The 26,507-nt window shown below is 43.8% G+C and overlaps 1 protein-coding gene and 1 long non-coding RNA gene across 8 annotated transcripts in view; one reads left to right on the top strand and one right to left on the bottom strand.

Moving 5' to 3' along the window:
* Positions 1-12,946: 12,946 nt before the first annotated feature.
* LOC309542112 lies at positions 12,947-19,204 on the top strand. Its single transcript, XR_014224079.1, has 3 exons — positions 12,947-13,736; positions 14,003-16,129; positions 18,460-19,204. It is a non-coding gene; the product is annotated as an uncharacterized lncRNA (long non-coding RNA).
* Positions 19,205-19,334: 130 nt separating this feature from the next.
* Positions 19,335-26,507, bottom strand: part of DGKI (diacylglycerol kinase iota) — a 248,151-nt gene continuing 240,978 nt past the window's right edge. For all 7 annotated transcript variants that reach the window (XM_082240439.1, XM_082240443.1, XM_082240440.1 and 4 more), the window contains 3 exons: positions 23,495-23,531; positions 20,550-20,649; positions 19,335-19,986 (listed from right to left, as the gene is read on the bottom strand). In XM_082240439.1, coding sequence (XP_082096565.1) covers positions 19,870-19,986; positions 20,550-20,649; positions 23,495-23,531 — 254 coding nt within the window. In that variant the 3' untranslated portion in view covers positions 19,335-19,869. The remainder of the gene's footprint in view (positions 19,987-20,549; positions 20,650-23,494; positions 23,532-26,507) is intronic.

Here is a 26,507-nt window from a genome sequence, read left to right as displayed (position 1 = left end):
ATGTTGCTGCTCTTTGAGCAGATGGAAAAGCCTTGCAGTCCCACTGCTCTCCTGATGGAATAGCTGCTGCAGTTGAAAGGTGAGGGCAGAGCCTGATGGAACTGGTCTATACTGGAAATGAGAGGTATTTTCTGGCCTCGCTGGGAGGTGTTTCATCAAACTCCATTCAGAGAACTTCATCACGTCACCGTGACCTTGAAGATACCAGAACAGCAATGAATTCCTCAGTGCTTGAATATGTGTGTTTTGCAATATAACACTTTCCAGCTGATGAATATAGGACTGGTCCCCAGAGTGGTTAGCATTACACCTTTTGAACATTTCCTCTTAAGAGGATGCACAGGAAGAGTGAGAGAAACAAGAGCTAAACACTCTGAGCAACTGATCTGCTCTTCCAGAGAGAGAGAGATCAGACTTTCAGCTTCTGCAGGAATTTAAAAGTGCTCCAAGCTGCATCCCCTCTCTCTTGATTTTCATGTAGTGACTCAGTCAATTACAGATAAGATTTCCAGGAGGAAAGCATTTATTCTGTACCATAAGCTTAAAAAACAACAACACACAGCACAAGAAGCAGCACAATGTATTTTGGTTCAAGAGTGCGCATGCGCGCGCACACACACACACGAGAGATGAGAAAAATGGGGTCCTGGAAAGCAGGGTGATTACAAGCTGCTCAAGAGAGGCAGCTTATGCTCTTTGTCAAGAGCTGCTGGATTGTGGACACGGCCCTTCTAGTCCAGAATCCTATTTTCACAGCAGCCAACCAGATGCCTATAGGAAGCATACAAGCAAGACCTTGAGTGCAACTGCACTCTGCCCACCAAGTGGTACTTTGAGATTCCCAGCCACTGGTATATACCACCTCTGACAGTGGAGGTAGAACATAGCCAACACCTTTTGTAACCCATAATTGAATATTTGTATTATTTAACTTGGGGAAGGACTTGCAAGCTGCGCAGTAAGCAAACAAGGAGTGTATTACAGCACCATCTGAATGAGCTGCTGGTCAGAGGAGACAATACTGGTCTGATTGGGCAAACAGTTTGAGCTGGTAAGAACATAAAAGCATCAGAAGAGCTGGATCAGGCCAATGGCCCATTCTAGTTCAGCATCCTGTTCTAACACTTGCCAACCAGATGCCTGTGCGAAGCCCACAAGCAGTGTTAGAATTCCTGTTCCATGACTGCAGTCACAGGATTTTTGTCTATCACATGACGGTATATGTTTTGACTCCACAGAGTGGGAAGTGACGGAAACAGGATGTTTGTGTTACTGTGTTCTGTGAAGTGGGACTATTGTCCTTTGTTCTTTTTCTCTTTGCTGTCTGATGCTAGAGAGAGAGGGAGCCATGTTGCAGTGCTCTCTGTGTGTTTATATGTAAATAAAGTAGATTAGCCAAAATGCTGAGTTGCTGAGGTCTGTCACGCAAGTTGCGCAAACTCTGGGGATACCTAAGTGTGCCGGTGTCGGTTGGCATCGGTCGCTGTGATGTTCAGGCTGAAGGAAGCTAATGAAGCTCCTGAACGATCGACCAGGAGGGAGGGAACATGCCAGTCGGGCATGTGTCTCTGCCAGAGTCCTACTCGAGTGTAGGCTGAGCTCCTGACAAGCAGCACCTGAGAACAAGAACACTCACCCGTCTTTTGGCTTCCAGCAACCGGTATTCAGAATCATTGCTGGCTCTAACTCTGGAAGCAGAGCAGAGCAGTGATGGCTAGGAGCCACTGATAGCTTTATTCCCCACGAATCTGTTGTATCCTCTTTCAGTGACATCCAAGTTGTCATTACTGCTGTGTCTTTCTTGCTGAAGTACAGATGGAGGAATTTGCCCATTGCTCTTCCTCTTGGGAGCCAAAATGGGGCTGAAAGAAGAGGTACATGAAATGCAGCTTCATCTGCCCTCACTCACATCAGTTGGATAGGCTATGTGAGTCAATGACATCATCCTGTTCACTATGTGATTTCCTGATTGGCTGGGATCACCTTATAGAAAAAATAACCCCTTCACAGAAAATGGTGCTGAAACAACAGCACAGTGCAGAACATTGACTATTTAAAAATGGATGGGAAATGCAAGAGATTGGAAGGGACAACATAGGATAGCAGCAGAGGAAAAGGTGGATAACTTTTTGCAGCCAAGGGGCTGGATCTTTAGCTTACCCAAACCCCATGGACCATTTTGACAGGTGATGTGTTTTTCCTTACCTGTGCAGCTTGAAATCGAACTACATGTGCAAAGGCACAGGGCTGGTGATCAGTTGATTGCGAACCCCACTTTGGGTAGAAAGCCAAATTGTTACCTGCCCCATTTTAGAGTGTTCAAAACATTTCAGCTGCATTGTCACAGATATCCCTGTAACAACCCTGCAAGGTAAGTATTATTATCCCCATGTTGATGATATAAAGGGCTGAAGCTGAGAGAAAGTATCTTGCCTAAAGCCATCTGTTGAGTTCATACCAGAGGCAATATTTGGACTGGGAACATTCAGATCTGTTGCTCAGCCTTTCAGCCAACTGCTTTACACTGACTGTTATTTACACTGGGCTCCTTAGAGAGTTTCTTCTACTAGCACCGTCTTCTGCACAAATCTCTCATTGTTCATCAGAAACAGCAGAGCAATCTCACGACAGGAGAAGAAAAGCAGTTGTTCCCTAAAATATAGCACTCACCTGCTTCGGGAGGTAGAGTGGAGACTAGATTTTGCTTTGAGCCAAGAATGACAGTGGGAAGAGATCACATCCTGCTTTATGCCAGTGGCTCTCAAACTTTATTATACTGAAAATCAACATTCATTTCTCTGTGGACCACCACATTTCCATACCTTACGATAATCACATGTGGGAGCAATTGAAAGGTCCCTTACCTGAACCTGCTGCTTGATGCTGCCTGTTTGGTTCAATTTGTCCTGATAAGCCAGGGATGGAGAATTGGATTGGGTTGGTGGGCCAGAATCTAACCTCCCCCAAAGCCTGTTGGCTGTTTTGACAGATAGGTAGCTTGACCATCTGTCAATCACCATGGCTCACACTGATTGGTGGGGCTTGGAAACCCTACTTTTGGCAGGGAGCCACATCTTTACCATTATAGCAGGTAGAGGTATAGTGATCACAGCTTGTGGGGAAATGACCCCATGGACCAAATTATGCCTAGAGGTCAGTGTTTTCCCACCACCGTGATAAGAATTTCTTTCTCTTCAACATCCTGGTGGAATGTGCTGCCCTTCCTACTGCAGACTTTCCGTGGGAAACTTCTGGGTACCTGGTCCAAATGCTTTCCTGCCCTACAACTGGCTTTTTCTCCATCTGGTTCCGTGGATCATGCTAGCCTTCTTCGTCATTTTGCAAAGGAGTGTCCTGCCTCATGAGAAGTTCAAGGGAACTGGCTGGTATAAGTTATACAAGAAATGTGAGCCCCATCAAAGAAGTGGAAAGGAGAAGTAGTACAAGAGAAAAGATGAACACCTGAAGAAGCAAGAGAATTATAACACTAATACAGGATCTGCCAAACTGGTACCATTCAGATATTTTGGACTACAAGTCCCATCAGCCACAGCTTCCTGCTGGAACAATTGTTTATAGAGTCACATCCAGCAAACTGTGGCCTGTTGTCAGACATGACAGTTTCAGGTATAGGTAAAAAAGGTAAAGGACCCCCGGACGGTTAAGTCCAGTCAAAGGCGACTATAGGATTGTGGCACTCATCTCGCTTTCAGGCTGAGGGAGCCAGTGTTTGTAACAGACAGATTTCAGGGTCATGTGGCCAACATGACCAAACTGCTTTTGGTGCAATGGAACACTGTGATGGAAACCAGAGCGCACAGAAACGCCATTTACCTTCCTGCCACAGTGGTACCTGTTTATCTACTTGCACTGGCATGCTTTTGAACTTCTAGGTTGGCAGGAGCTGGGACAAAGCAATGGGAGCTCACCCCTTTGCAGGGATTTGAACTGCCGACCTTCTAATCGGCAAACCCAAGAGGCTCAGTGGTTTAGACCATGGCTTGGTGACAGTGTATAGGGTCATATTTTTAACTGTTGCATGGCTATCTTTGCAAAGTGCAACTAATGTTCCAGAACTAATTGATGGTTTTGTTAAGATGGATCACTCATCATTATTACACAAGACTTCTTGTTTTCCTGGAGCAAGGTGAGCATTGACCTGTTTATGTAAACAAGTCAATCACCATCTTTCTTCAAGGAAACAGCCAGCCTCATATAACAATTAGGGACTGTTTTGGTTGACTTGGTCTGTGTGCTCAGCAAATTCTTTTGAGTTCCTAATCATTCGTACCTGCCTGAAGCACTCATCTTTTCCTGTTGAGAGGGGAAAGCAATCACTTGACAGCATTCTACTTCGTGATTTATATTTTATACAATTCTGCAAGAGTCTCCAAGATAGAAAGTGTATCTTTTAAAAAATTAACATTTCTATTTTTGTTCTTTCCACTCCAGTTGAGAACCTCTGTTTGTGAACTCAGTGATCAAGTTGGCTTTGTATGCATTGGGAATTGAAGACAAAAATAGGAAAGAAAATACTTTTCCACTTACAGGAGAGAGAGAAAACAACCTCTGCAGACTTTTCTCTCAACTCATCCATTCCATCTGAACTCCAGTTCTGGATTAAAGCACAGCATTGCCACTCTCCCCCTGCCCTCCACAGCTTTTCTCTGCCAGCTGGCAGCCCTTCGATACACATCTCAGGGATACGCTGCAGTGTGGTCAGATGGCATGAATGAGCCCTTTGTGATATTATTGCAGCACTTGGAACAGATGTGAGGTTGAATGATATGATATCAACAAGTTCTGGGGCTCTGGATGCTCATAAAATCTTAACTGGAGACATATTTTGTTGTTCTCCTTTTCAGCTTGCATCTTTCATTGTGGGACTGAAAAATGTTCTAAAAAGAAAATGGGGAGGTTCAAAACTTCCTTTCCAGCAGTATCACTAGGGATGTGCTAGTTGTAATTCGGGAACCGTTTATAAAACATGCCCTATCCTCTCTTCCCCTCATGTGTGATGACATAAGAAGAGCCCTGATGAATCAGACCAAAGGACCGTCTAGTCCAGCATTTCTGTTCTCACAGTGGCCATCCCAGATGCTTATGGGAAGCCTACAAACAGGACCTGAGTGCAACAGCTCTTTCTTCACCCATTATTCCTAGCTGCTGGAATAGCTCAGTCAATAGAACATGAAGCTCTTAATCTCAGGGTCATGGGTTCAAGCCCCATGTTGGGCAAAAGATTCCTGGAGAGCCAGTGTGGTGTGGTGGTTAAGAGCGGTAGTCCGCTCCTCCACATGCAGCTGCTGGGTGACCTTGGGCCAGTCACACTTCTTTGAAGTCTCTCAGCCCCACTCACCTCACAGAGTGTTTGTTGTGGGGGAGGAAGGGAAAGGAGAATGTTAGCTGCTTTGAGACTCCTGAAGGGGAGTGAAAGGCAGGATATCAAATCCAAACTACTACTACTACTACTACTACTACTACTACTACTACTACTACTACTCTTCTTCTTCTTCTTCTTCTTCTTCTTCTTCTTCTTCTTCTTCTTCTTCTGTATTGCAGGGGGTTGGACTTAGATGACCTTTGTGGTCCCTTCCAGCTCAACTGTCCTATGATCTTATGATGAACTGTGATCCAAAGTTATACTGCCTTCATCACCAGAGGGAAAACATGGCTATCATAACTAGTAGCCATTGGCTTAGTCTCCATGAATTTATCTAATCCTCTTTTAATGCCATCCCTATTGGTGACCAGCACTACATGTTATGGGGACAAATTCCACGGTTTAACTATGCACTCTGCAAAGAAGTCCTTTTGATATTCTCAAAGTACTCAGTGCTCCCCAGTAGCTCACAATGATTACTGGACTGAAGTTGCCTGCTCCAGACCATCAGGAATTATGAGGAATTCTCAGTTCCTGGTGTTCTTACAATGAATTCACACCATCATACAAGAAGGCACTCCAGCAGTCCTCTGTCCTGGCAGTTCTTCCATGTGACAGCCATTTAGATATTTGAATATGGCTATCGTATCAGACAAGAAAGGAGGAGGAGTGGCGTTATATGTCAGGGATGTGTATACCTGTGAAGAGATCCAAGATTTAGATCCTCAAAGCCAAAGTGAGAGCATTTGGGTCAAAATTAAGGGAGAGAAGAATAACAGAGACCTCATTGTGGGAGTTTACTATAGATCCCCAAGCCAAACGGAGGACATAGATGATGCCTTCCTGGAACAGATGGCCAAGCATGCAAAAGGAAGGGAGATAGTAGTAATGGGGGACTTAGATTACCCGGATATTTGTTGGACGTCAAACTCAGCCAAGAGCATAAGGTCAAACAGATTCCTCACTGGCCTTGCAGACAACTTCATTGTCCAGAAAGTGGGAGAAGCAGCAAGAGGAACAGCCATTTTAGATCTGGTCCTAACCAATGTTGATGACCTGGTTAGTGGGGTAGAAGTGGAAGGATCATTAGGCGCGAGTGATCATGCTCTTCTGAAGTTTACTATACAGCGGAAAGGAGCAGCCAAGCATACTAGGACTCAATTTCTTGACTTTAAGAAAGCCGACTTCATAAAACTTAGGGAAGTGCTGGGTGAGATCCCATGGACAACAATACTAAAAGGAAAGGGAGTTCATGATGGCTGGGAGTTTGTTAAGAGGGAGATAGTAAAAGCACAACGTCAGGCAATACCAATGAGACGGAAACATGGAAGGTGCCTAAAGAAGCCAGGGTGGCTATCTAAAGAACTTTTAACTGAATTAAGATTAAAAAAGGATGTGTACAAAAAATGGAAAAGGGGGGAAACCACCAAAGAGGAATTCAAACAAATAGCCAGCACGTGTAGACACAAAGTCAGAAAAGCTAAAGCACAGAATGAACTCAGGCTTGCTAGAGAGGTTAAAAGCAACAATAAAGGCTTTTATGGGTATGTTCGTAGCAAAAGGAAGAACAAAGAAACAATGGGGTCACTCAGAGGAGAAGATGGTGAAATGCAAACAGGGGACACAGAAAGGGCTGAACTCCTCAATGCCTTCTTTGCCTCAGTCTTCTCCGATAAAGAAAACAATGCCCGACCTGAAGAATTTGGAGCAAATGATTCAGCAAAGGAAACACAGCCCAGAATAACTAAGGAGATAGTACAAGAATATTTGGCTAGTTTAGATGTATTCAAGTCTCCAGGGCCAGATGAACTGCATCCAAGAGTATTAAAAGAACTGGCAGATGTGATCTCAGAACCACTGGCAGTCATCTTTGAGAATTCCTGGAGAACAGGCGAAGTCCCGGCAGACTGGAGGAGGGCAAATGTTGTCCCTATTTTCAAAAAGGGGAAAAGAGAGGACCCAAATAATTACCGCCCAGTCAGTCTGACATCAATAGCAGGGAAGATTCTGGAGCAGATCATTAAGCAAACAGTCTGTGAGCACCTAGAAAGGAATGCTGTGATCACCAATAGTCAGCATGGATTTCTGAAAAATAAGTCATGTCAGACTAACCTGATCTCATTTTTTGACAGAATTACAAGCCTGGTAGATGAAGGGAACGCAGTGGATGTAGCCTACCTTGATTTCAGCAAGGCATTTGACAAGGTGCCCCATGATATTCTTGTAAAGAAGCTGGTAAAATGCGGTCTTGACTATGCTACCACTCAGTGGATTTGTAACTGGCTGACTGACCGAACCCAAAGGGTGCTCATCAATGGTTCCTCTTCATCCTGGAGAAGAGTGACTAGTGGGGTGCCACAGGGTTCTGTCTTGGGCCCGGTCTTATTCAACATCTTTATCAACGACTTGGATGATGGACTCAAGGGCATCCTGATCAAATTTGCAGATGACACCAAACTGGGAGGGGTGGCTAACACCCCAGAGGACAGGATCACACTTCAAAACGACCTTGACAGATTAGAGAACTGGGCAAAAATAAACAAGATGAATTTTAACAGGGAGAAATGTAAAGTATTGCACTTGGGCAAAAAAAATGAGAGGCACAAATACAAGATGGGTGACACCTGGCTTGAGAGCAGTACATGTGAAAAGGATCTAGGAGTCTTGGTTGACCACAAACTTGACATGAGCCAACAGTGTGACGCGGCAGCTAAAAAAGCCAATGCAATTCTTGGCTGCATCAATAGGAGTATAGCATCTAGATCAAGGGAAGTAATAGTGCCACTGTATTCTGCTCTGGTCAGACCTCACCTGGAGTACTGTGTCCAGTTCTGGGCACCACAATTCAAGAAGGACACTGACAAACTGGACCGTGTCCAGAGGAGGGCAACCAAAATGGTCAAAGGCCTGGAAACGATGCCTTATGAGGAACGGCTAAGGGAGCTGGGCATGTTTAGCCTGGAGAAGAGGAGGTTAAGGGGTGATATGATAGCCATGTTCAAATATATAAAAGGATGTCACATAGAGGAGGGAGAAAGGTTGTTTTATGCTGCTCCGGAGAAGCGGACACGGAGCAATGGATCCAAACTACAAGAAAGAAGATTCCACCTAAACATTAGGAAGAACTTCCTGACAGTAAGAGCTGTTCGACAGTGGAATTTGCTACCAAGGAGTGTGGTGGAGTCTCCTACTTTGGAGGTCTTTAAGCAGAGGCTTGACAACCATATGTCAGGAGTGCTCTGATGGTGTTTCCTGCTTGGCAGGGGGTTGGACTCGATGGCCCTTGTGGTCTCTTCCAACTCTATGATTCTATGATTCTATGTATCTCCCCTTTGTCTCCTTTTTTCCAGGCAAAACATACCTGACTCCCTCAACTGTTCCTCATAAATCTTGGCTTCCAAACCCTTGATAATCTTGGTCACCCTCTTCTGCACTCCTTCCAGCTTGTCAATACCCTTCTTAAACTCTGGTGCCCCAAACATGACACAGTACTCCAGGTGGGGTCTAACAAGGGCAGAATAGAGTGGTACTTTGACTTCCCTTGATCCTGACACTACACTTCTGCCTAGAATAGCATTCACTTTTTTGCTGCTGCATCACACTATTGACTCATGTTAAGCTTGTGGTTTACTAAGCCCCCTAGACAAGAAAAAGAGGTGCCAGAACTCACAACAAACGCTTCCCTTGTTCTCTTATAATGACAATGGCACCCACCTGAGAGGTGCTGGAACTGAGTTCTGGCTGGGGGGGAAAGCCCTGCCCCTAGGTCCTTTTCACATGTACTACTGGCAACCCAGGTGTCACCAATCTTATATTTGATGCATTCTGAATGCATCCTGCACAATGAAATTCATGACAATCTGGATTTGAAAACAGCTCAGAGCCAGAGCATTATAATTAATAGGATGGACAAACAATGCCTTGCTGAACTTCATCCCCCGCAGTCGGTAATAAAACAGAGGGTCAAAGACATAAATCTGGCTTCTATTATCGATCAGAGCACATTGCCACGCAGTTAGGTATAATGACAGTCTCATAAAATACTATTCATTCCCATATAAAATTGTCCCTTCTGTAACACAGAATGATGATATTGATAAGTTCTGCGTGCCGGGCATTAGATATTGCACCCATAACATAATAGTTTTAATAGCATTCAAGGCAATAAATTCGATGTGACGACAGAGCAATGCAGGAACCAAGCGCCTGCAAGGAACAGTGAAGCCAAGAAAACAAAGCATGGCTGTCCTTTGCTGTTAAAGACATCAGGTGAGTCCTCCTGGATCAACATCCTTTTCTCACAGCAGTCTGCTGGATGAGTTGCTCCACAAATTAATTTTGAAGGAAATTGCATTTCAATACCCCAGCTAACCAGGCTGTTTCTGTTTTACAGCCATGTTTCTGAAACACTGGGCCAGGGCTAGGGACAAGGGAGAAATCTGACTCTGTTTGCATTTACAGGCTGGCCTACCTGATTTCCAAAGCAATAGGTGAACAGAAATACAGACACTTTTTGAAATCCACATTTCTCTGAATTTTGTATTGTGGATCTCCAGCCAAGGGGAAAATATTTTTATTTTATTTATTAAATTTATATACCACCCTTCAACATAAGATCTCACAGTGGTACACAGAATGCATATACTGGGGTAAAGAGTGCATAAGCATGCATATATTGGTGAAAATAGCATGAAATGCATTATATTAGGAGGAATTACTTTGCAAAAATTGATATATTATGTGAAATTGTATTAGAAAGATGCATATACTAGGAGAAATTCACAGATGAGTTTTCATGAGGACTTTTTAAAAATAAAAATAAATAAATGCAGATTGCAAAATGGCACCCATGTTCTCATAGTGGCCTTGGTTCAATGTCTCCCTTTCCTTGATCTGCCATTTTGAAATACAAATCCTTTCTGTAGGTCCATTGAATTACTAATGTGGATGTCAAACAAAGAGCACTTTGTGTTTTAAGGGAAGCTTCCTTTTTGGGCTAGAAAATCATCCTTTTCCAGGCCAGGTTAGTGACTTGGAAACACCAGGGCAAGGCTGGTGGTCCTGATTAGCCCAACACAAGTTGTGATTGGGCTTAGGAAGGGATGGTAACTCAGCTTTCGAAAAGCATCCAGCCATATGTCACTCTTTTGGGCATGAGACCATCTTACTGTTTTATCATCTAGATCAAACTCCACTGACCTAGTACCCTTCAGATGTTTTGGACCCCAATTCCCATCAGCCCCAGTCAGCACATGACCAGAAGCCATGGAGTTCAGTGCTGTGGACCCACTGTTGCAGAGCTCCCTCCTGAGTGAAGTTAGACAGACCCCTTCCCTGTTGAACTTCAGATGCTTTGCAAAGGTTCTAAGATAAATTTTGGTTATTCTTATCCTTTGTAAGCTTTTTTTTAAAAAAAAATGTACAATGACAGGAGTAACTATGAAGTTAGTATTATCAACACGCCCACATTAATTGACAAAACATGAAAAAACCACTGTAACCATTATTATTTTTCCAAAAGAGAATCACATTTATTGTGATCTATTGATAACATGAAATATTGTTGCCCCCGCCGTACTGTAGAATGGGACAGCCGTTTTAAGAGTTACAATGGAACCAAAATGCAACAAAGACAATCTAGGATTAGCCACATTTCACATCATCAGGTCCTGACCAGGCCAGTTTTGTAAATGGCTATACTTTAGAATCAGCCTTCCCCAACCTGGTGCCCTCTGGAGCTTTTAGCCCAGCGACTTGCATCTGTCCCAATCAACTTAGCTATGCTGCCTGGGGCTGATGGGAGTTGTGGGCCAAAACAGCACCAGATTGTGGAAGGCCAAGATAAATCCTACTAGTCCAAGAAGTATATTCCTCTTATAAGTGCATTGTCATCCAAAATACATTGTCACCAGCTTTGTAAAAACAAATTAAACTTAATTCATATTGTTTACATTAAAGTGGGTTTCCAGCCCCACACACGAATAAGGATTCTTTCCCCAACCTTTCAAAGACTTCAGCAGTTGCTAAGGGCCAAGTCTCATTTGATGGTTTGAACTTGGGTGTCCATATGTGAGTACAAAATGCATGTCAAGTAAGGAGGGTGCATATGTGCGGTTTAAAAAAGTGCCAGTGGTCTTTCGGCTGATCTCTGGTCATTTGTGTGCATTTTAAAGAGAAATGCTACCAAAAGGGGGGGAGGGAGTTATGCATGCAACCTTCATTTTTTTTTTGATGAGGCACACAGACTTGGGCTTCCAGACTCAAGTACGACATTTAAATGAGACTCAACTCTGAGAGATGGGATTTAAAGGGAAGGGAGGGGCATTCTTAAACAAATGGATATCTCATTGGGTATCTCTTTCTGGGTAAGACTGCATTCTGTGTGTGCTGAGCAGGTCATGTGAAGATCCTATCATGGTCAAGTGATGCAATTGTACAGTCCTCTTATGGGAAGATTGGATAGTCCCCTAGCAAATGACCAAAGTCAACTGAGCTATGTCATGAAACCTGTTTGCCATAGACAAACCTACTTCACTTACACGCACAATGCTGCCACCTGCCCAGTGTTCTAGTGAACCGACCATGAGACATCTGGAAAGGTTTAATATCTAATGGATGAGAACACCCAGTACACTTCAACTACAAAACAGATGTTACAGCAGGGGTGGAGACCTCCATGTTATTGGATTCCAGCCAGCACAGGCATTGCTGGCTCCCAGTACGTTTCTGAGCACAATTCAAAATGTTGGTGCTGATCTTTAAAGCCCTAAATGGCCTCGGTCCTGTATACCTGAAGGAGTGTCTCCACCCCCATCATCCAGCCCGGACACTGAGGTCCAGCACCAAGGGCCTTCTGGCAATTCCCTCGCTGTAGGAAGTGAGGTTACAGGGAACCAGGCAGAGGGCCTTCTCCGTAATGGCGCCTGCCCTGTGGAAAGCCCTCCCAGCAGATGTCAAGGCAATAAACAACTACAGTATTTTTCACTCCATAAGCTGCAGTTTTTCCCTCCTAAAAAGTAAGGGGAAATGTATGTGCATCTTATGGAGCGAATGCAGGCGGGAGGCAGGCAGGAAAAGCCCCCAAGTCAGTCCCTTCTCCCTCCTTGGGGAAAAGCCCCCAAGAGCCACGCACCCTTTAAAGAGCGCGCGGCTCTTGCTGGCTTTTGCGGGAGGTGGAGGAAGTGACGGGCTGCCCTTCTCCCTCCTGGGGGAAAACCTGCAAGCGCCGCACACACGCTCCACACGGCTCATGAAAGGGAGCGCTGAGCAGAGCCTTGGATGCATACAGGCTCTGCTCAGCGCTCCCTTTAAAGTTTTTTTTTTCTTGCATTCGCCCTCAAAAAACTGTGTGCGTCTTATGGTCAGGTGCGTCTTATGGAGCGAAAAATATGTTTTGCTTTTAAAAGACAACTGAAGGCAGCCCTGTTTAGGGAAGTTTTTAATATCTGACACTGTGTTGTTTTTAATATTTGGTTGGAAGCCGCCCAGAGTGGCTGGGGAAACCCAGCCAGATGGGTGGGGTATAAATAATAAATTATTATTATTATTATTATTATTATTATTATTATTATTATTATTAATAGTTAGGGATGAACGGAGGTGTGATCCAATAGCATCTAGAAAATCACAGGTTCCTTTGACCACCATTATGAGAGGAGAGAGATTCATCTATGCAACTGGCTGCTGACTCTTCTCTGGACCAGAAGATGGACCTTTCTGTTCCTGCTGACATCTGAGACTGGCCTTATCTTCCTCTGCAGTGCTTCTCAAAGGAGTTTATCCCACTGTATATTAAGCTTGGGAGTTTAAAGTAAAATCCTGTGGAAGGAGAGTACACCTTTAAGAAGATGCAGGTGTGAGGAAAATCTCTGACTGACTCAGTGTGTCATGTTTTCCTTGGACTGCATGCATATATCTTGCTCCTTTTGCAACACAGACATGGGCATGACTAGTGGGCATGCATCCATGACTTGAAGCAGTATCACACACTGCCGGTTCAGTGCTTTAGCACTATGCCAGATGTTCAGGTGGCTGCACTGGAATAAAAATGAGCTTTTTAAAGCTTTCTGCCCAACATTTCACCATATGGCTTGTGTCACATGCTCTGCTGGATTTGGAGTAGAGATCGGATGTGCTCAGCCAGTAAATCCAAGCACTATCAAAAACTTGCATGGACACACCAGCACAGTGAAGTACAGACTGGGGGAGAAAACGGACAGCCAAGTGAGAAAGCCAGTGTGATGAAGTGAACAGAGCACACTCCTTAACTCAAACCAGGCAGACTGGTTTGAATCCCTGCTTAACCCCAAACAGAGATGGATTTAGGGGAGCATGACCAGTTTGGTCACACTGGGTGAGGAAGAAGAGAAGAGAAGAGTTTGGATTTGATATCCCACCTTTTACTCCCTTTAAGAAGTCTCAAAGCGGCTAACATTCTCCTTTCCCTTCCTCCCCCACAACAAACACTCTGTGAGGTGAGTGGGGCTGAGAGACTTCAAAGAAGTGTGACTGGCCCAAGGTCACCCAGCAGCTGCATGTGGAGGAGCGGAGAAGCGAACTCGGTTCCCCAGATTACGAGACTACCGCTCTTAACCACTACACCACACTGGCTCTCAAGAGGTGAGGAGCCTCAGAAGGTGCCACAGGAGATGCTGCAACTATTATTTTGAATGGAGTGTGGGAGGCACCAAATTTTGGCATCACACAGAGCCGCTGAAAAATGAGACCTTAAGATCCTCCACTGCCCCAAAACTAACTGGACGACTTTAGGCCCTGTGCATGGGTTGTTGAGAGCCTAAACAGGGATAACTCAGACCACATATGTTGCTCTGAACTCATGATTCAATAGTTTGATTCAGAAATATCTGAATCAAGTGTTTTAATGAGTTGTCCATCTTTCTTTTCACTGTTGCTTGTGTTATGATGTTGATATGTTTGATATACATCACTCTGAGTTAACTTTGGACGAAGAGGGATCAACAAATATCTTAAACAATAATTAGTCCTGAATATGCCACACAGCTCATTTTAATAAGATCCATGCTCCCCACCACATTTACATTCATTGGGAAGGGGTTGGTAAAATTCTTTCACCACAAAGGCAGTCTTCTAGCTCCCAGTGTGGTTGTACAGGCATGTTGCTTCTTAACCATAAACTGTGTTTGCCTAATGTTGTGTTGCATCATACCTCTGTGGAACAAGACCTAACTACAATACTGCTGGATAGTGGGGTTCCTTACAGGTTGTGGCTCTTCTGAAATAAACACAATAGAATCTCAGCCCTAACCTTTCTCCTCCTTGGAGGGAAAAGAGAGATGCAAACACCCTTGGCTGCTTTTAAGCTATTTCAGGAACATAATAGCAGTTCTATCTAGCTCACAGTTGATATGCCGGCTGCCAGTTGCTGACATGTTGCTTTTGCAAAGTGCCTCCGGACACCTTGAATATTAAAAGGCACGATTAAATGCCAATTTCTGATCCAGCTCCCATGCTGGATGTTGTTTCCGCTACACAGTGACTTCCCCTGACTGAGCTCCCAGTGGGTGGGTGTGGGTCTCCCGGAGGAGGAAGGTGGCCTTTGCAAAGGAAGAACAATGCTGCCATTCTGACACTAACATCCTTTTCTATCTGTAGTGGAAGGGTGGGGGGCAAATGATAATCTTGTCCTGAACTGGATGCACAGGCTGAACTGAGAGAGGCTGAGATCAAGCTGGAGTCTGGCTATGGGAAATCAAAACCACAATGTAATTGAAAGCCAACCCCCTATGAGCTACAGCAGCCCTAAGATATTTTTCGTTAACTCCACCTTGATCCTACAGAAGCACATAGCTTTAATGGCTCGTGGGGAGTACCTCTTACCAATGGAGCCTCTTGCTACCATCTTAAACTTGCTAAATTAAGCAAACGCCTTGCTGCCTTGCTTCATTTGTTGTAACTGCATCAGAGAGTTTACTGTCAAATACTGAGTATATACAGCATTGTGCCAATACAATTGGTGCTATGGCAAGCAAACCACATTAAGAATACTATGGTGTTCTGCCCAGTCTTCATTCTTCCATTTGGGACAGAAGCTAGAATGGCCACATAAATAGATGGGGACAGTTCTTTGTCAGCCCCCTGTAAGAGAAAAGATCAGAAAGATCCAGGGAGCGCAGCACAGCTGGTGTCTGCCCCAAGGTTTTGTGGACAATAGGTTCATCTGCACTGGGATTATGTCAACCCAAGCCTTGGGGAATGACCCTGAAATGGGAACAGGTCCAGTGCTGAAGTAAAATATTCTGGTGGGTATTTTTGTTGTTATTATTATTATTTCTATGTCTCCCCTCCATCCGTAGATCTCAAGCTGGTTCACAACATAATTTTGTTCAGTGAAATTGTGAGAGGATTTATGGGCAGTCACACTGCAAGAGATACAACTATTATTCCCAGCAGCAAAATCATCCCAAATTTATCCTAGGGTTGGGCTTTGCTTTTTTTCTGATCAGAATTGGCCATGGGGGGGGGGGATCAGGCTGAAATGTTCTGCTTCTGTGGCAATTAACACCATATGCTTCATGTAAAAACTGGGCAAGGCAGCTGTTGGGTTTATTATTATGGTAATATCCTAGAGACAGGAAATATAGCATGAGGGCATCATTTCAGGCCTCATCACAAAGTTCTTACCTTAGAGAAAGCAGCAGAGGCAAAGCAACTGCATAACACTTGTCCCATAATTATTGGGAACGTTGTTGTTTTTAGTTTGGCCAGGTAGCCGGATTCAAGTTGAATAAACAAAAAACTAAAGTTTTAGGAAAAAAATTAACAGATATGGAGAAGGAGAAATTCCAAGAGGAGACAGGGTTGACGGTGGTTAAGAAGGTGAAATATCTAGGGGTTTATCTGACATCTAAAAATTTGAATTTGTATAAGGATAACTATGAAAAATGTTGGTCAGAAATCAAAAAAGATCTAGAAATATGGTCAAATTTGAAATTGTCAATGTTAGGCCGAATTGCAGTGATTAAGATGAATGTATTGCCTAGAATGTTATTTTTGTTTCAAACCTTGCAGATTCTCGATAAGATGGAATGTTTTAAGAGGTGGCAGAAAGATATTTCGAAATTTGTCTGGCAGGGCAAAAAACCCAGAATTAAATTTAAAATATTGACAGATGCTAAAGAAAGAGGGGGATTTGCCCTGCCGGACTTAAAATTGTACTATGAAGCAGCAGCGTTCTGCTGGCTGAAAGAGTGGATGCTCCTCAAGAACACAGATATTTTGGATTTGGAAGGTTTTAATAATGCATTTGTTTGGCACGCATATTTATGGTATGATAAAATTAAGCTGCACAGGGCCTTTAAAAATCATATTGTCAGAAAAGCATTGTTTAATGTTTGGATAAGATATAAGGATCTGTTGGAAAACAAAACCCCCAGATGGGTGTCTCCCGTGGAGGCTAAGGCAGTGAAGAAACTCAATATGGAGGTCGGATGGCCGAAGTATTGGGAAATTTTGGAACAGGAGGGAGGTAAATTGAAATTACAAAGTCATGAGAAAATGAAACATAAAGTACAAAATTGGTTTCAATATCATCAAATAATGGAGTTTTTCAAACAGGATAGGAAAATTGGCTTTCAGGTGGAAAAATCAAAATTAGAGACTGAATTGTTAGAACCCAATACTAAGAACTTATCAAGAATGTATAACTTGCTGCTGAAATGGAATACTCAAGATGAAACAGTTAAATCAGCTATGATTAAGTGGGCACAGGACATTGGTCATAATATTATGTCTGCTGACTGGGAATGGTTGTGGAACACCGGTATTAAATTCACAGCATGTAATGCCCTAAAGGAAAACATTATGAAAATGGTTTACAGGTGGTACATGACCCCAGTCAAGCTAGCAAAAATTTATCATTTGCCTGATAACAAGTGTTGGAAATGTAAAGAGACCGAAGGTACTTTTTATCACCTTTGGTGGACATGCCCGAAGATTAAGGCTTTCTGGGAAATGATTTATAATGAAATGAAAAAGGTACTTAAATGTACTTTCCCTAAAAAACCGGAGGCCTTTCTCTTAGGCATTGTCGGCCAATTGGTGTCAAAGAGGGACAGAATTTTCTTTATGTATGCTACAACAGCAGCAAGAATACTCATCGCAAAGTATTGGAAGACACAAGATCTACCTACTCTGGAAGAATGGCAGATGAAAGTGATGGACTATATGACATTGGCTGAGATGACAGGCAGAATCCGTGATCAGGGAAAAGAGACGGCGGAAGAAGAATGGAAAAAATTTAAAAGTTATCTTAAGGACTACTATAAACTTGATGAATGCTAGAATGTCGAGGTTTTCAGGGGGGAAAAAGGGATACAGTGATACAAGATCAGATTATAGACAAGATCAGTGTTTCCCAAACTTTTTTGGGCAACGGCACACCTGTTTACTGAAAAAAAATCTCGCGGCACACCACCATTAAAGCCCCGCCCCGTGACGTCAGCGCGCAGCGTCACGCCGGGAGGGACGCACGAAAGTGGAAGTTTTTTCCCTCCCCCTTGCCGGGGAACCTCCAAGCTTTGGGGGTGGGAGGAGGCAGCAGAGCGAGGGACTGAGGGACGGCGGCAACTGAGGCGGCGGCTGTTGTGGTGGTGGCGGGCGGAGGAGGGGGCGGCAGCGGGGCTCGAGGAGCCGCCGCCGGGAGTTGCTGCTGCTGTTGTTGCTGCTGCTGCCCGGACATGCCGGCCTCCTCCTCCTCCGCTGTCTCGCGCTCCGACTCGCCCGCCTCCCTCCCACGGCACACCAGCCAATGTCTCACGGCACAGTAGTGTGCCGCGGAACACCGGTTGGGAAACACTGGACAAGATTAAGATGACAGAGGTTGGAAAGGAATATTTAGAAGTTGCAGAAAAATTATGGACATTGGGATGCAGAAAGGGGGGGTATGGGGGAGTCTCGGAAAAGAGGTTTATAAAAAATGTTATGAAATTATACGTGTTTGTATGTCTTTCTAAGTGTTCGTTTGTCTTTAAAAAATTTTGTAAAACCAATAAAAATTTTATAAAAAAAAACAACGTTGTTGTTTTTAACTTCTGTAGGTCTGAATGCATACAGCAGTTGATATTCTCCACCGTAAGGGAATTTTAGGCTGCAGTCCTGAACACACTTCCCTACTGAATTAGGAGAGACTTGAGCAAACACACTTAGCACTGCACAGTCAATATATGTATATTTTGTGTGAGAGAGTGTGTGTGAATGAGAAAGAGAGAACAAGAGAGAGGGAGATTTATGTGACCACCAAGCCAAGTTTTGACAGCAAATGTTTTCAGTTTAGTTTCAAGTAGTCATTAAAAGCAAAAGCTGAAGTTCATTAATCAAATACTCTGCATGGCTATTTATTTTTCGCTGATCTCTTGCAGCCTAAAAATGTTTTCTCAAATGTGGCTAATTCCAGACAAGATTCAGGACAAAGCATGGCCAGCTTGTTGTGGTCAGCAAAGAGGGAGCTGAGATGTCTTACTAGAATGGCCCCCAAAGTGACTATGATGAGCACAGTTTCTCAAGGAAATTCAGCATATCCATAGGTTGTGATCAGATTTTGCCAAAAACAAACTCTGAAGCAAATTTGTGGAGTTTCCTCCTGAGACCAAACATCTGGGAAATTTTGCAGAATGCCAAAGGAATTTGAGTAAGAGTAGCATACTCTTTGAGACAAGTCTACAACCTGACCTAGTTCTGTCAGGTCCACCCTTACATTGTAGCCTTTGTGCGCTCTCAAATTCATAATACATTTTGTGATGGGTTCTGAAACAGCTCTGGTGTGTATTCAATATGGCAACAATCTGGCAATGCAATCTCTGAAGGACAATGAGGTGAGAACTTATTATTTAGAGGTGCAGCCTTTCCAAGGAAACCCAGGGCTCACCTCAAAGCGTTGCCTTCCTCCCGAGCAGCCATGAAGATTTAGCACACCGATAAGCAAACACCACTTTACTGAGGTGCAACTGTGGAAACTGAAGGGGAAGGAATGTGGAAAGCAAGCGTGAAGAAGGAAAAATGTTGGGTCAACATAAGGAAATTCAAAAGGTTCATGGCAAGGAGTCGTAGTAGGAAAATGTTTGGTGGGATTATGGATATCTGTGTTACTTTGTTTCTTCCCCTGCACTCTTCCTTCCTTTCTTCTTCTTTTTCCAAGTAATTTCTACAGAGGAACACGGGAGATGTTCATGCTACTTGCTGAGAGCAGTAATAGTAAGTTTCCTTGGCCCATGGATTCCACAGACCTTTGAGTCTCCTTCTACTACCCCGCAGGCTAACGTCTGGGAACATGAGAGTTCCGTGGCAAGTCTCCGTAGCCCTTAGAAATTGGTGGCATCTTCTCAAATATTTTGCATGAGAGCGAGAGATGCATGGATTCCATTAGCTCCTTCCTCACATGACACCTGAGAACGCCTCAGGCACAGCCTCATGATCTCCTAGGATTTTCTCTCTCACACACACCACAAATATCACACTGCAGTCTCTAGGTCCTCGTGGGGAACCACTTGGTGGTTCTGATGACTCTCCAAATATGAGGCTAGATCTGGGTCCCCAGCCTTCTGCGCCCTGTCTCGAGGTGTCCTACCCTACAATGAGAGAGAGAGAGACAGACAAAGAGAAGAGGGGCTTAGAAATAGCCTGGGGAACAACACAACACTGAGCAGCATCAAACCAAACAGATGCTTGGTTTGTTTGGCTACAACAAATGCATTACCCTCTGATGTGAATAACTGAAATTAGAATAGTATCCTGTGTAGCCCTATTGACAGCCCCATTGTTGTTGTTTTTTGTAATGGTGGGCAGACAGGTAGTTAGATGAGTCATCACACAGAGTAACCCACCAGCTGTCTTTGGTTTGATTGGTCACAAAGGTGTGCGCTTGGTTTAAAGCAACGGTAGTCCCTGTAAAGAAACTGATTAGCTAAGCGACCGTAGTCTCAATCATACTTACTTGGAAGTAAATTAATTATAATGAATGTCTGTGAGGGCCTTTCCTGAAACAGTTTGTAAATGAATGAATAGATAAATAAATAAAATGTTCACTTGGCACTTCCCAAATAAGCTTTTGCCGTTTCTTTGGCTGAGTTGGATGCATCTTGGTTTCACTTGTCCACAGCATTGTTGAAATGGGTTTGTTTGGTTTGGTTACCTTGGAATCCGTTTTCCTCAATGACGCTCCTGCCTCCACCAATAACTGGCAGATGCCACGGTGGCGCTGGCAGGCTGCCTTGTGCAGTGCCGTCTCACCCCTGTGTGTGTACAACAGAGAAAACTATCAATAAGAAACACTCTTTTTTGCAATTAATCACTTTTACCAGGGCACCCTTATAAGTACTGCTGACACAGACACTTTTTAAAGTCTTGATCTCTGGCTCCTCGGTGCTGTCAATTGTGTTCATGGATTTATTTTTATTATTATTATTAGCATGCTGAAAGCAATGTACTGAATGCTAAGTTGCTGTCCAGACTAAAGCTCCAGTTTGAACCAGCTACAAGAATGCTCCCCCCCCGCCCTGTTCATTGAATTCCCTAACAGTAGTGAGCTTCCCCCTTTCCTGCCTCTGAGTTACCCCTCTCCCCCCCACATCCTCTGGCCAGTCTGTTTGGCTTCTGCCTGGGGGTTGTGCTCTTTAATTATTATTTTTTGAAAAACACTTTAAATCTGGAATCATTTATATCACACAGTTCTTTGCCTTTAGGGACTGAGTGACACACTCCAACTCGAGCACTCCTTTCACACCATCCTGGAAAAAAAGATATGCATTATGTTGAAACCTCGGTGCTCCAATTTAAATTAATATCAAAAGGCAACTTCAAGGCCATGTCTCTGCTTGGACTTGAATCAAAGGCTTTAGCAGTGCCTGCAAATGCAAAATTCTAATTCTCATAGGCTGTCTAATGGACAGGTTATTTGAGTCCCCATATTGGAACCTTTGCAGGTACAGAAGGGAATAAATTGTGCCTTTCCTTTTCAAAGGCAGAGAGATGCTGGCATAAGCTAAGCAGAACCAAAGTCTATTAGCTATCTTTGCATTGCTTAGAAGCATTGGAGCTCTAGAGTTCTTGGGAGTGCTTTTTCTCCTACTCTTCCTTTTCTTTTCTTCCTAGGCTGTTACAGCAGCCATCAAAAAGACGCCAGAGGGCATTAATTAATCTAGTACCACATTTGAGCTAAGCACTTTGTGTTTAATAGGAGGGATGACTGGTGGCACTTAAGAACAGGAGTATTGGCTCCCAGAATTCCTGGTGAGTTTTACAAGGGTGTGATTAACTTGTTGGGAATGGGCTTTTTGATGTTTCATAAACTGGATTCTGCAATAGGCAGGTGGATGGATTTCGTATCAGATACAAACAGGTTCAGAATATAATGCAACAAGTTTCAGATAAGAAGATGCAAATGCAGAGATTTTGATAGTCACAGCATAACACCCGAGGTAAAAACCCAACACCAGCAATGTTTTTTCCATTTTTCAAATTCGCGTTTCATCAAAACGTATTCTGAGACAAATTTTCACTTAACTTCAATGCTAGCTCTATAAAACAAACACACAAAAAACTATATTATACCCTTTTCTTTTCTTCAGACAATGAGTGCAGTGAGGAGAAACCAGATATTATTTCCAGAACATTTCTACTAAAACGACTAGGATAATGTTAGCAGAAAACACTGGGGGGTGGGAGAATTAAGACATGACTAATGTCACATACACAAATTCATAGCTGCATTAACTAATCTGGAGTAACTTCTACTCCCTGGCTTCTGTCTCCTTTTCTGTTTTCATCCCCCACACCCAATTTCTTCCACAGAACTCAAGACAGCATACGCAGGGTTCCTGGGTGACCTCCCATCTAGGCTGTGACCATAGACATACTTTCTTTACTTCAGCAAGGCTGTTGCATCATTTGGCTTTCATCTGCATATGGGGACCAATGACTGTTATGGATTGGAGGGATGGAGGGATGGAGGGAATGGTGTCTGTAACATCTGAAGGGCACCGCACTGATTTCATTTATTTATTACATTTTATATACAGTGGTACCTCGGTTTAAGAACAGCCCTGTTTACGAACTATTCGGTTTACGAACTCCGCAAAACCGAAAGTAGTGTCCCGGTTTGCAAACTTTACCTTGGTCTAAGAACAGAATCTGAACGGTGGCAAGCCTCATTAGACAAAGCGAGCCTTGGTTTAAGAACGGTTTCGGATTGAGAACGGACTTCTAGAACGGATTAAAGTTCGTAAACTGAGGTACCACTGTACTGCCTTTCCCCTCCAAGGAGCACAAGGTGGTTACATTGCTCTCCCCTCCCCATTTGTTTCCCCATAACAACTCTGTGAGTTATGTTAGACTGGAGACAGTGGTTGGCCCAAGGTCACCCAGTGAGCTTCATGGCTGAGTAGACACGGACACGGAGCAATGGATCCAAACTACAAGAAAGAAGGTTCCACCTAAACATTAGGAAGAACTTCCTGACAGTAAGAGCTGTTCGACAGTGGAATTTGCTGCCAAGGAGTGTGGTGGAGTCTCCTTCTTTGGAGGTCTTTAAGCAGAGGCTTGACAACCATATGTCAGGAGTACTCTGGTGGTGTTTCCTGCTTGGCAGGGGGTTGGACTCGATGGCCCTTGTGGTCTCTTCCAACTCTATGATTCTATGATTCTATGAGGTTTGGACCCTGGTTTACCAGTTACTAGTCCAACACTCTAACCATTACACTGCACTGGCTTGCCTGCCCTAGATTAGAATCTCCATTTCAGTATATACTACAAAAGAGAGGGGAATAGTACATCTATCTTTTCAGTGTCTACTCTCTGTGTTTTCTATGCATTAACCACCAGAATTCACAGTACAAGTTAGAAGAAGCTAGAGAAAAAAATCTGCATCAATCAATGTGAAACTTGCCCCTTTATCTACATATGCTTTGCGGTTTAGGAAAGACATTATTATGCAACTGGAAAGAAACAGCAGGAAGTCACTGCTTTTTGGGTTATTTTAAGAGGTGCTTGGTTAAAAAAATAAAGGAGACCAATGGACACTCCTAAAAGTGAGTTGGAATGAAACCAATGAAATAGAAGAGCCAAGTGGTCAAGACTTACGTTTCACTGTCTGTCATATCCACTAACTCAGAAGGACCTGTCAAAGGAAACAAGGTAAATCACATGGCAATCCTCAAGTTCATCAACACAAAATGGATTCCAATTCAGGGGCATGCTGAGGATTTTCACTTCCTTCCCCTTTAGATGGTAAATATCAATACACTAAGTGGAAATAAATTATTATTATTATTATTATTATTATTATTATTATTATTATTATTAATACCCCACCCATCTGGCTGGGTTTCTGGGTGGCTCCCAACAGAATATTAAAAACATGATAAAAGATCAAACATTAAAAACTTCCCTAAACAGGGCTGCTTTCACATGTCTTCTAAAAGTCAGATAGTTGTTTATTTCCTTGACATCTGATGGGAAGGCATTCCACAGGGTGAGCGTTACTACCAAGAAGGCCCTCTGCCTGGTACCATGTAATCTCACTTCTTGTAGGGAGGGAACTTCTTGCAGGGAGGGAACTGCCAGAAGGCACTTGGAGCTGGACCTCAGTGTCCAGGCTGAAGAATGGGAGTAGAGACATTCCTTCAGGTATACTGGGCCGAGGCCATTTAGGGCTTTAAAGGTCAGCACCAAGACTTTGAATTGTGCCCAGAAACATACTGGGAGCCAATGTAGGTCTTTCAGGACCAGTGTTATGTGGTCTCGGCGGCCACTCCCAGTACAAGGAAATACAATGCAGAGTGTTAAAATTCATTGGTGTTTGGTGCCTATTGAGGCTGGTAGGGTGGGAGGCAGACAAACAGTAGATCAAGCCAGAGCCAGTGGCAGGTAGGGCCAGCTAATGCTAGTTTGCACCCTTCCTCTTCCTGCCAAGTTCTACAAGAGCAACCCTAAGACTAAGGAGAAGGCAGATGATGGTTAACGTCACCCTTTAAAGTGGTTGTAGCTATGAAGGCAGGCAGGTGGGGAGTGACCGAGGGCAGACTGAGGTCAGTGGGGCAGTGTTCCATTCACCTTCAGTTACTAACCTCCATTGATAAAATTCTAATTTTGAATCTGGGAGAAATTTAGTATGTCTTTAAGGTGAAGAAGACAAATGTAGAAATTTTAAGAGGATGGAGCTTAGGGATGGGGAGTCAGCCTTGATTTTTAGCCCAGTGCCCTTTACTTGTTTATTATTTAGTATGATTGTTTCTTGTTTCGTCGCTGTCATTTATAAAGTGTCTAAAAGTGTTAAGCACCAAGCAGAAAGTTAAAACAGAGAAAGAAAACAACAGCCCACCTAGGGGTTTGCCAACGAAAGATAAAGATACAATATGGTGGGGCTTGGGGAGGAAATCAAATGGAAAGAAGAGTTAATTAGTTCATCCAGTGGAAATTATTCAGTAGTAAAGTCCACTGAGTTAAATAGAGCTCACTCCCAAGTCACAGCTGTCAACATTATCCCTTTTTTAAGGGAAATTCCCTTATTCTGAATAGGATTCCTCACAAGAAAAGGGAAAAGTTGACAGCTATGTCCCAAGTACAGATGCATAAATGTGATATATTTAAAGGAGGTTTGAAGCACACACACAGAGCCCTGACTGTAGCTTATCTCTGACAGAGCTATAACTCCCAGCATGCTTAGCTAACCACAGTTCCCAGGATTCTTTGGGGTGAGGAGGTGCTTAAAATGTATAGTGTGCATACAACCTAAATGTGCATGGGATTTCAGCCTTTTTTCTCAAATGCCTGCCTCTCCAGCAACCATCTCATGCCCCCCTCTGATTCCTCCCCTTTTCTGGACCTCGCTTTCTTATATATATCAATCTCCCCTTTGCTGCCAGACGACCATTCCAAATCCTCCTCTGGCTCAGGACAAAAGCCGCACAGATGTGGGAAAGGCTGGCACTGGGGAAAGCTAGTGGCACTGTCATCCTGCCACAGCAGGGAGCTGGCTGCTTTTACCCAGGGACAAGGAGCAAAGGAAAGGGGGGGGGAGCGGGGCGGGAAGGCAAGGAGAAAGGGAGTGCCAACTAACCCAATGGAAATCCGGAAGGGAAATGCATGAGTGAGATTTCTATCAAGGAAAACAGCAGGGAGGGATGGGGAAATAAAAACAAAACGGGGAAAGAGAAAGAGAGAAATGTGCAGGGAGGTGGAGAAGTGAAGAAAAGGATCAGGGAATTAAAGGAAGAATGGCGAGGGGAATCTCGCCTGAAAAGAGCTCAGAAGGGGAAAGCAACAGGAGGGTTCCCTGTGGGGACCACTGTCTGTCCTTAACAGCTCCAATTGTCAGCCCGTCTCAAATTCATAATTCTTTCCCCTTTATCCTGCCTTTAGCTGCACCACACACACTGGTGGTTTCCCAGGAAGCAAAGCACGTCAAAATCCCTATGGTGCTGTGTGTATGTGGGCCAAGAAGGTGGGGCGAAGATGTGGAAAATCAGGCATCTGCCCCCTCACAAGGAGACAAAAGAGGAAGCTAAAGGTTCCCATTTCAGCCAGATTTCCAAACAACATGGCACCCATAAATGCAATCCCCTCCTTCCCAATCAACCCTCTTTCTTAACACAGACAACATTAAGCCTCTGTCTTCCAACCAAGAATAATGCAGTTACTCAGACCCTCTCCACATGCACTCCAAGCTATGGGAGATGCATTTCTCCATGGCGATATCCCATCCATCTATGTCATGTGTGAATACGCAATCCCATGGGTGGGAGCTGGCAGGCAGGTGGCGGAGAACCATACAATTGATTCTGCTTATGTGGCTGCACTAATAATGAGTGCTGTGCGTTTGATCTGGAGGAACCTCAATACTCAAACCAAACTGAGGAGATTCATATGGTTCCCCAGTCATCTAGCAACTTGCAAGAGAAACTAAGCAATGGAAGGATCCCAGGTCTGTGTTTATCAACATGCTACTTTGTATGTTGTTGTCAAAAAGCATCTCCCAGGCTGCAAAGAGCCCTGCACGGCTGCAAGTGAGCCCAGAGTTTTCCTTTAAAAAGTTCATTGGAAAGGAAGTCCAAGCAGATGCCATTGAGCACCTCACTAATAGAAGATAAATGCA

Source organism: Podarcis vaucheri (assembly GCF_965113315.1).
Source record: "Podarcis vaucheri genome assembly, chromosome: 10".
NCBI lineage: Eukaryota > Metazoa > Chordata > Lepidosauria > Squamata > Lacertidae > Podarcis > Podarcis vaucheri.
The sequence above is the reverse complement of the archived record's forward strand: the minus strand, read 5'-3'. Positions and strand labels throughout refer to the sequence as shown.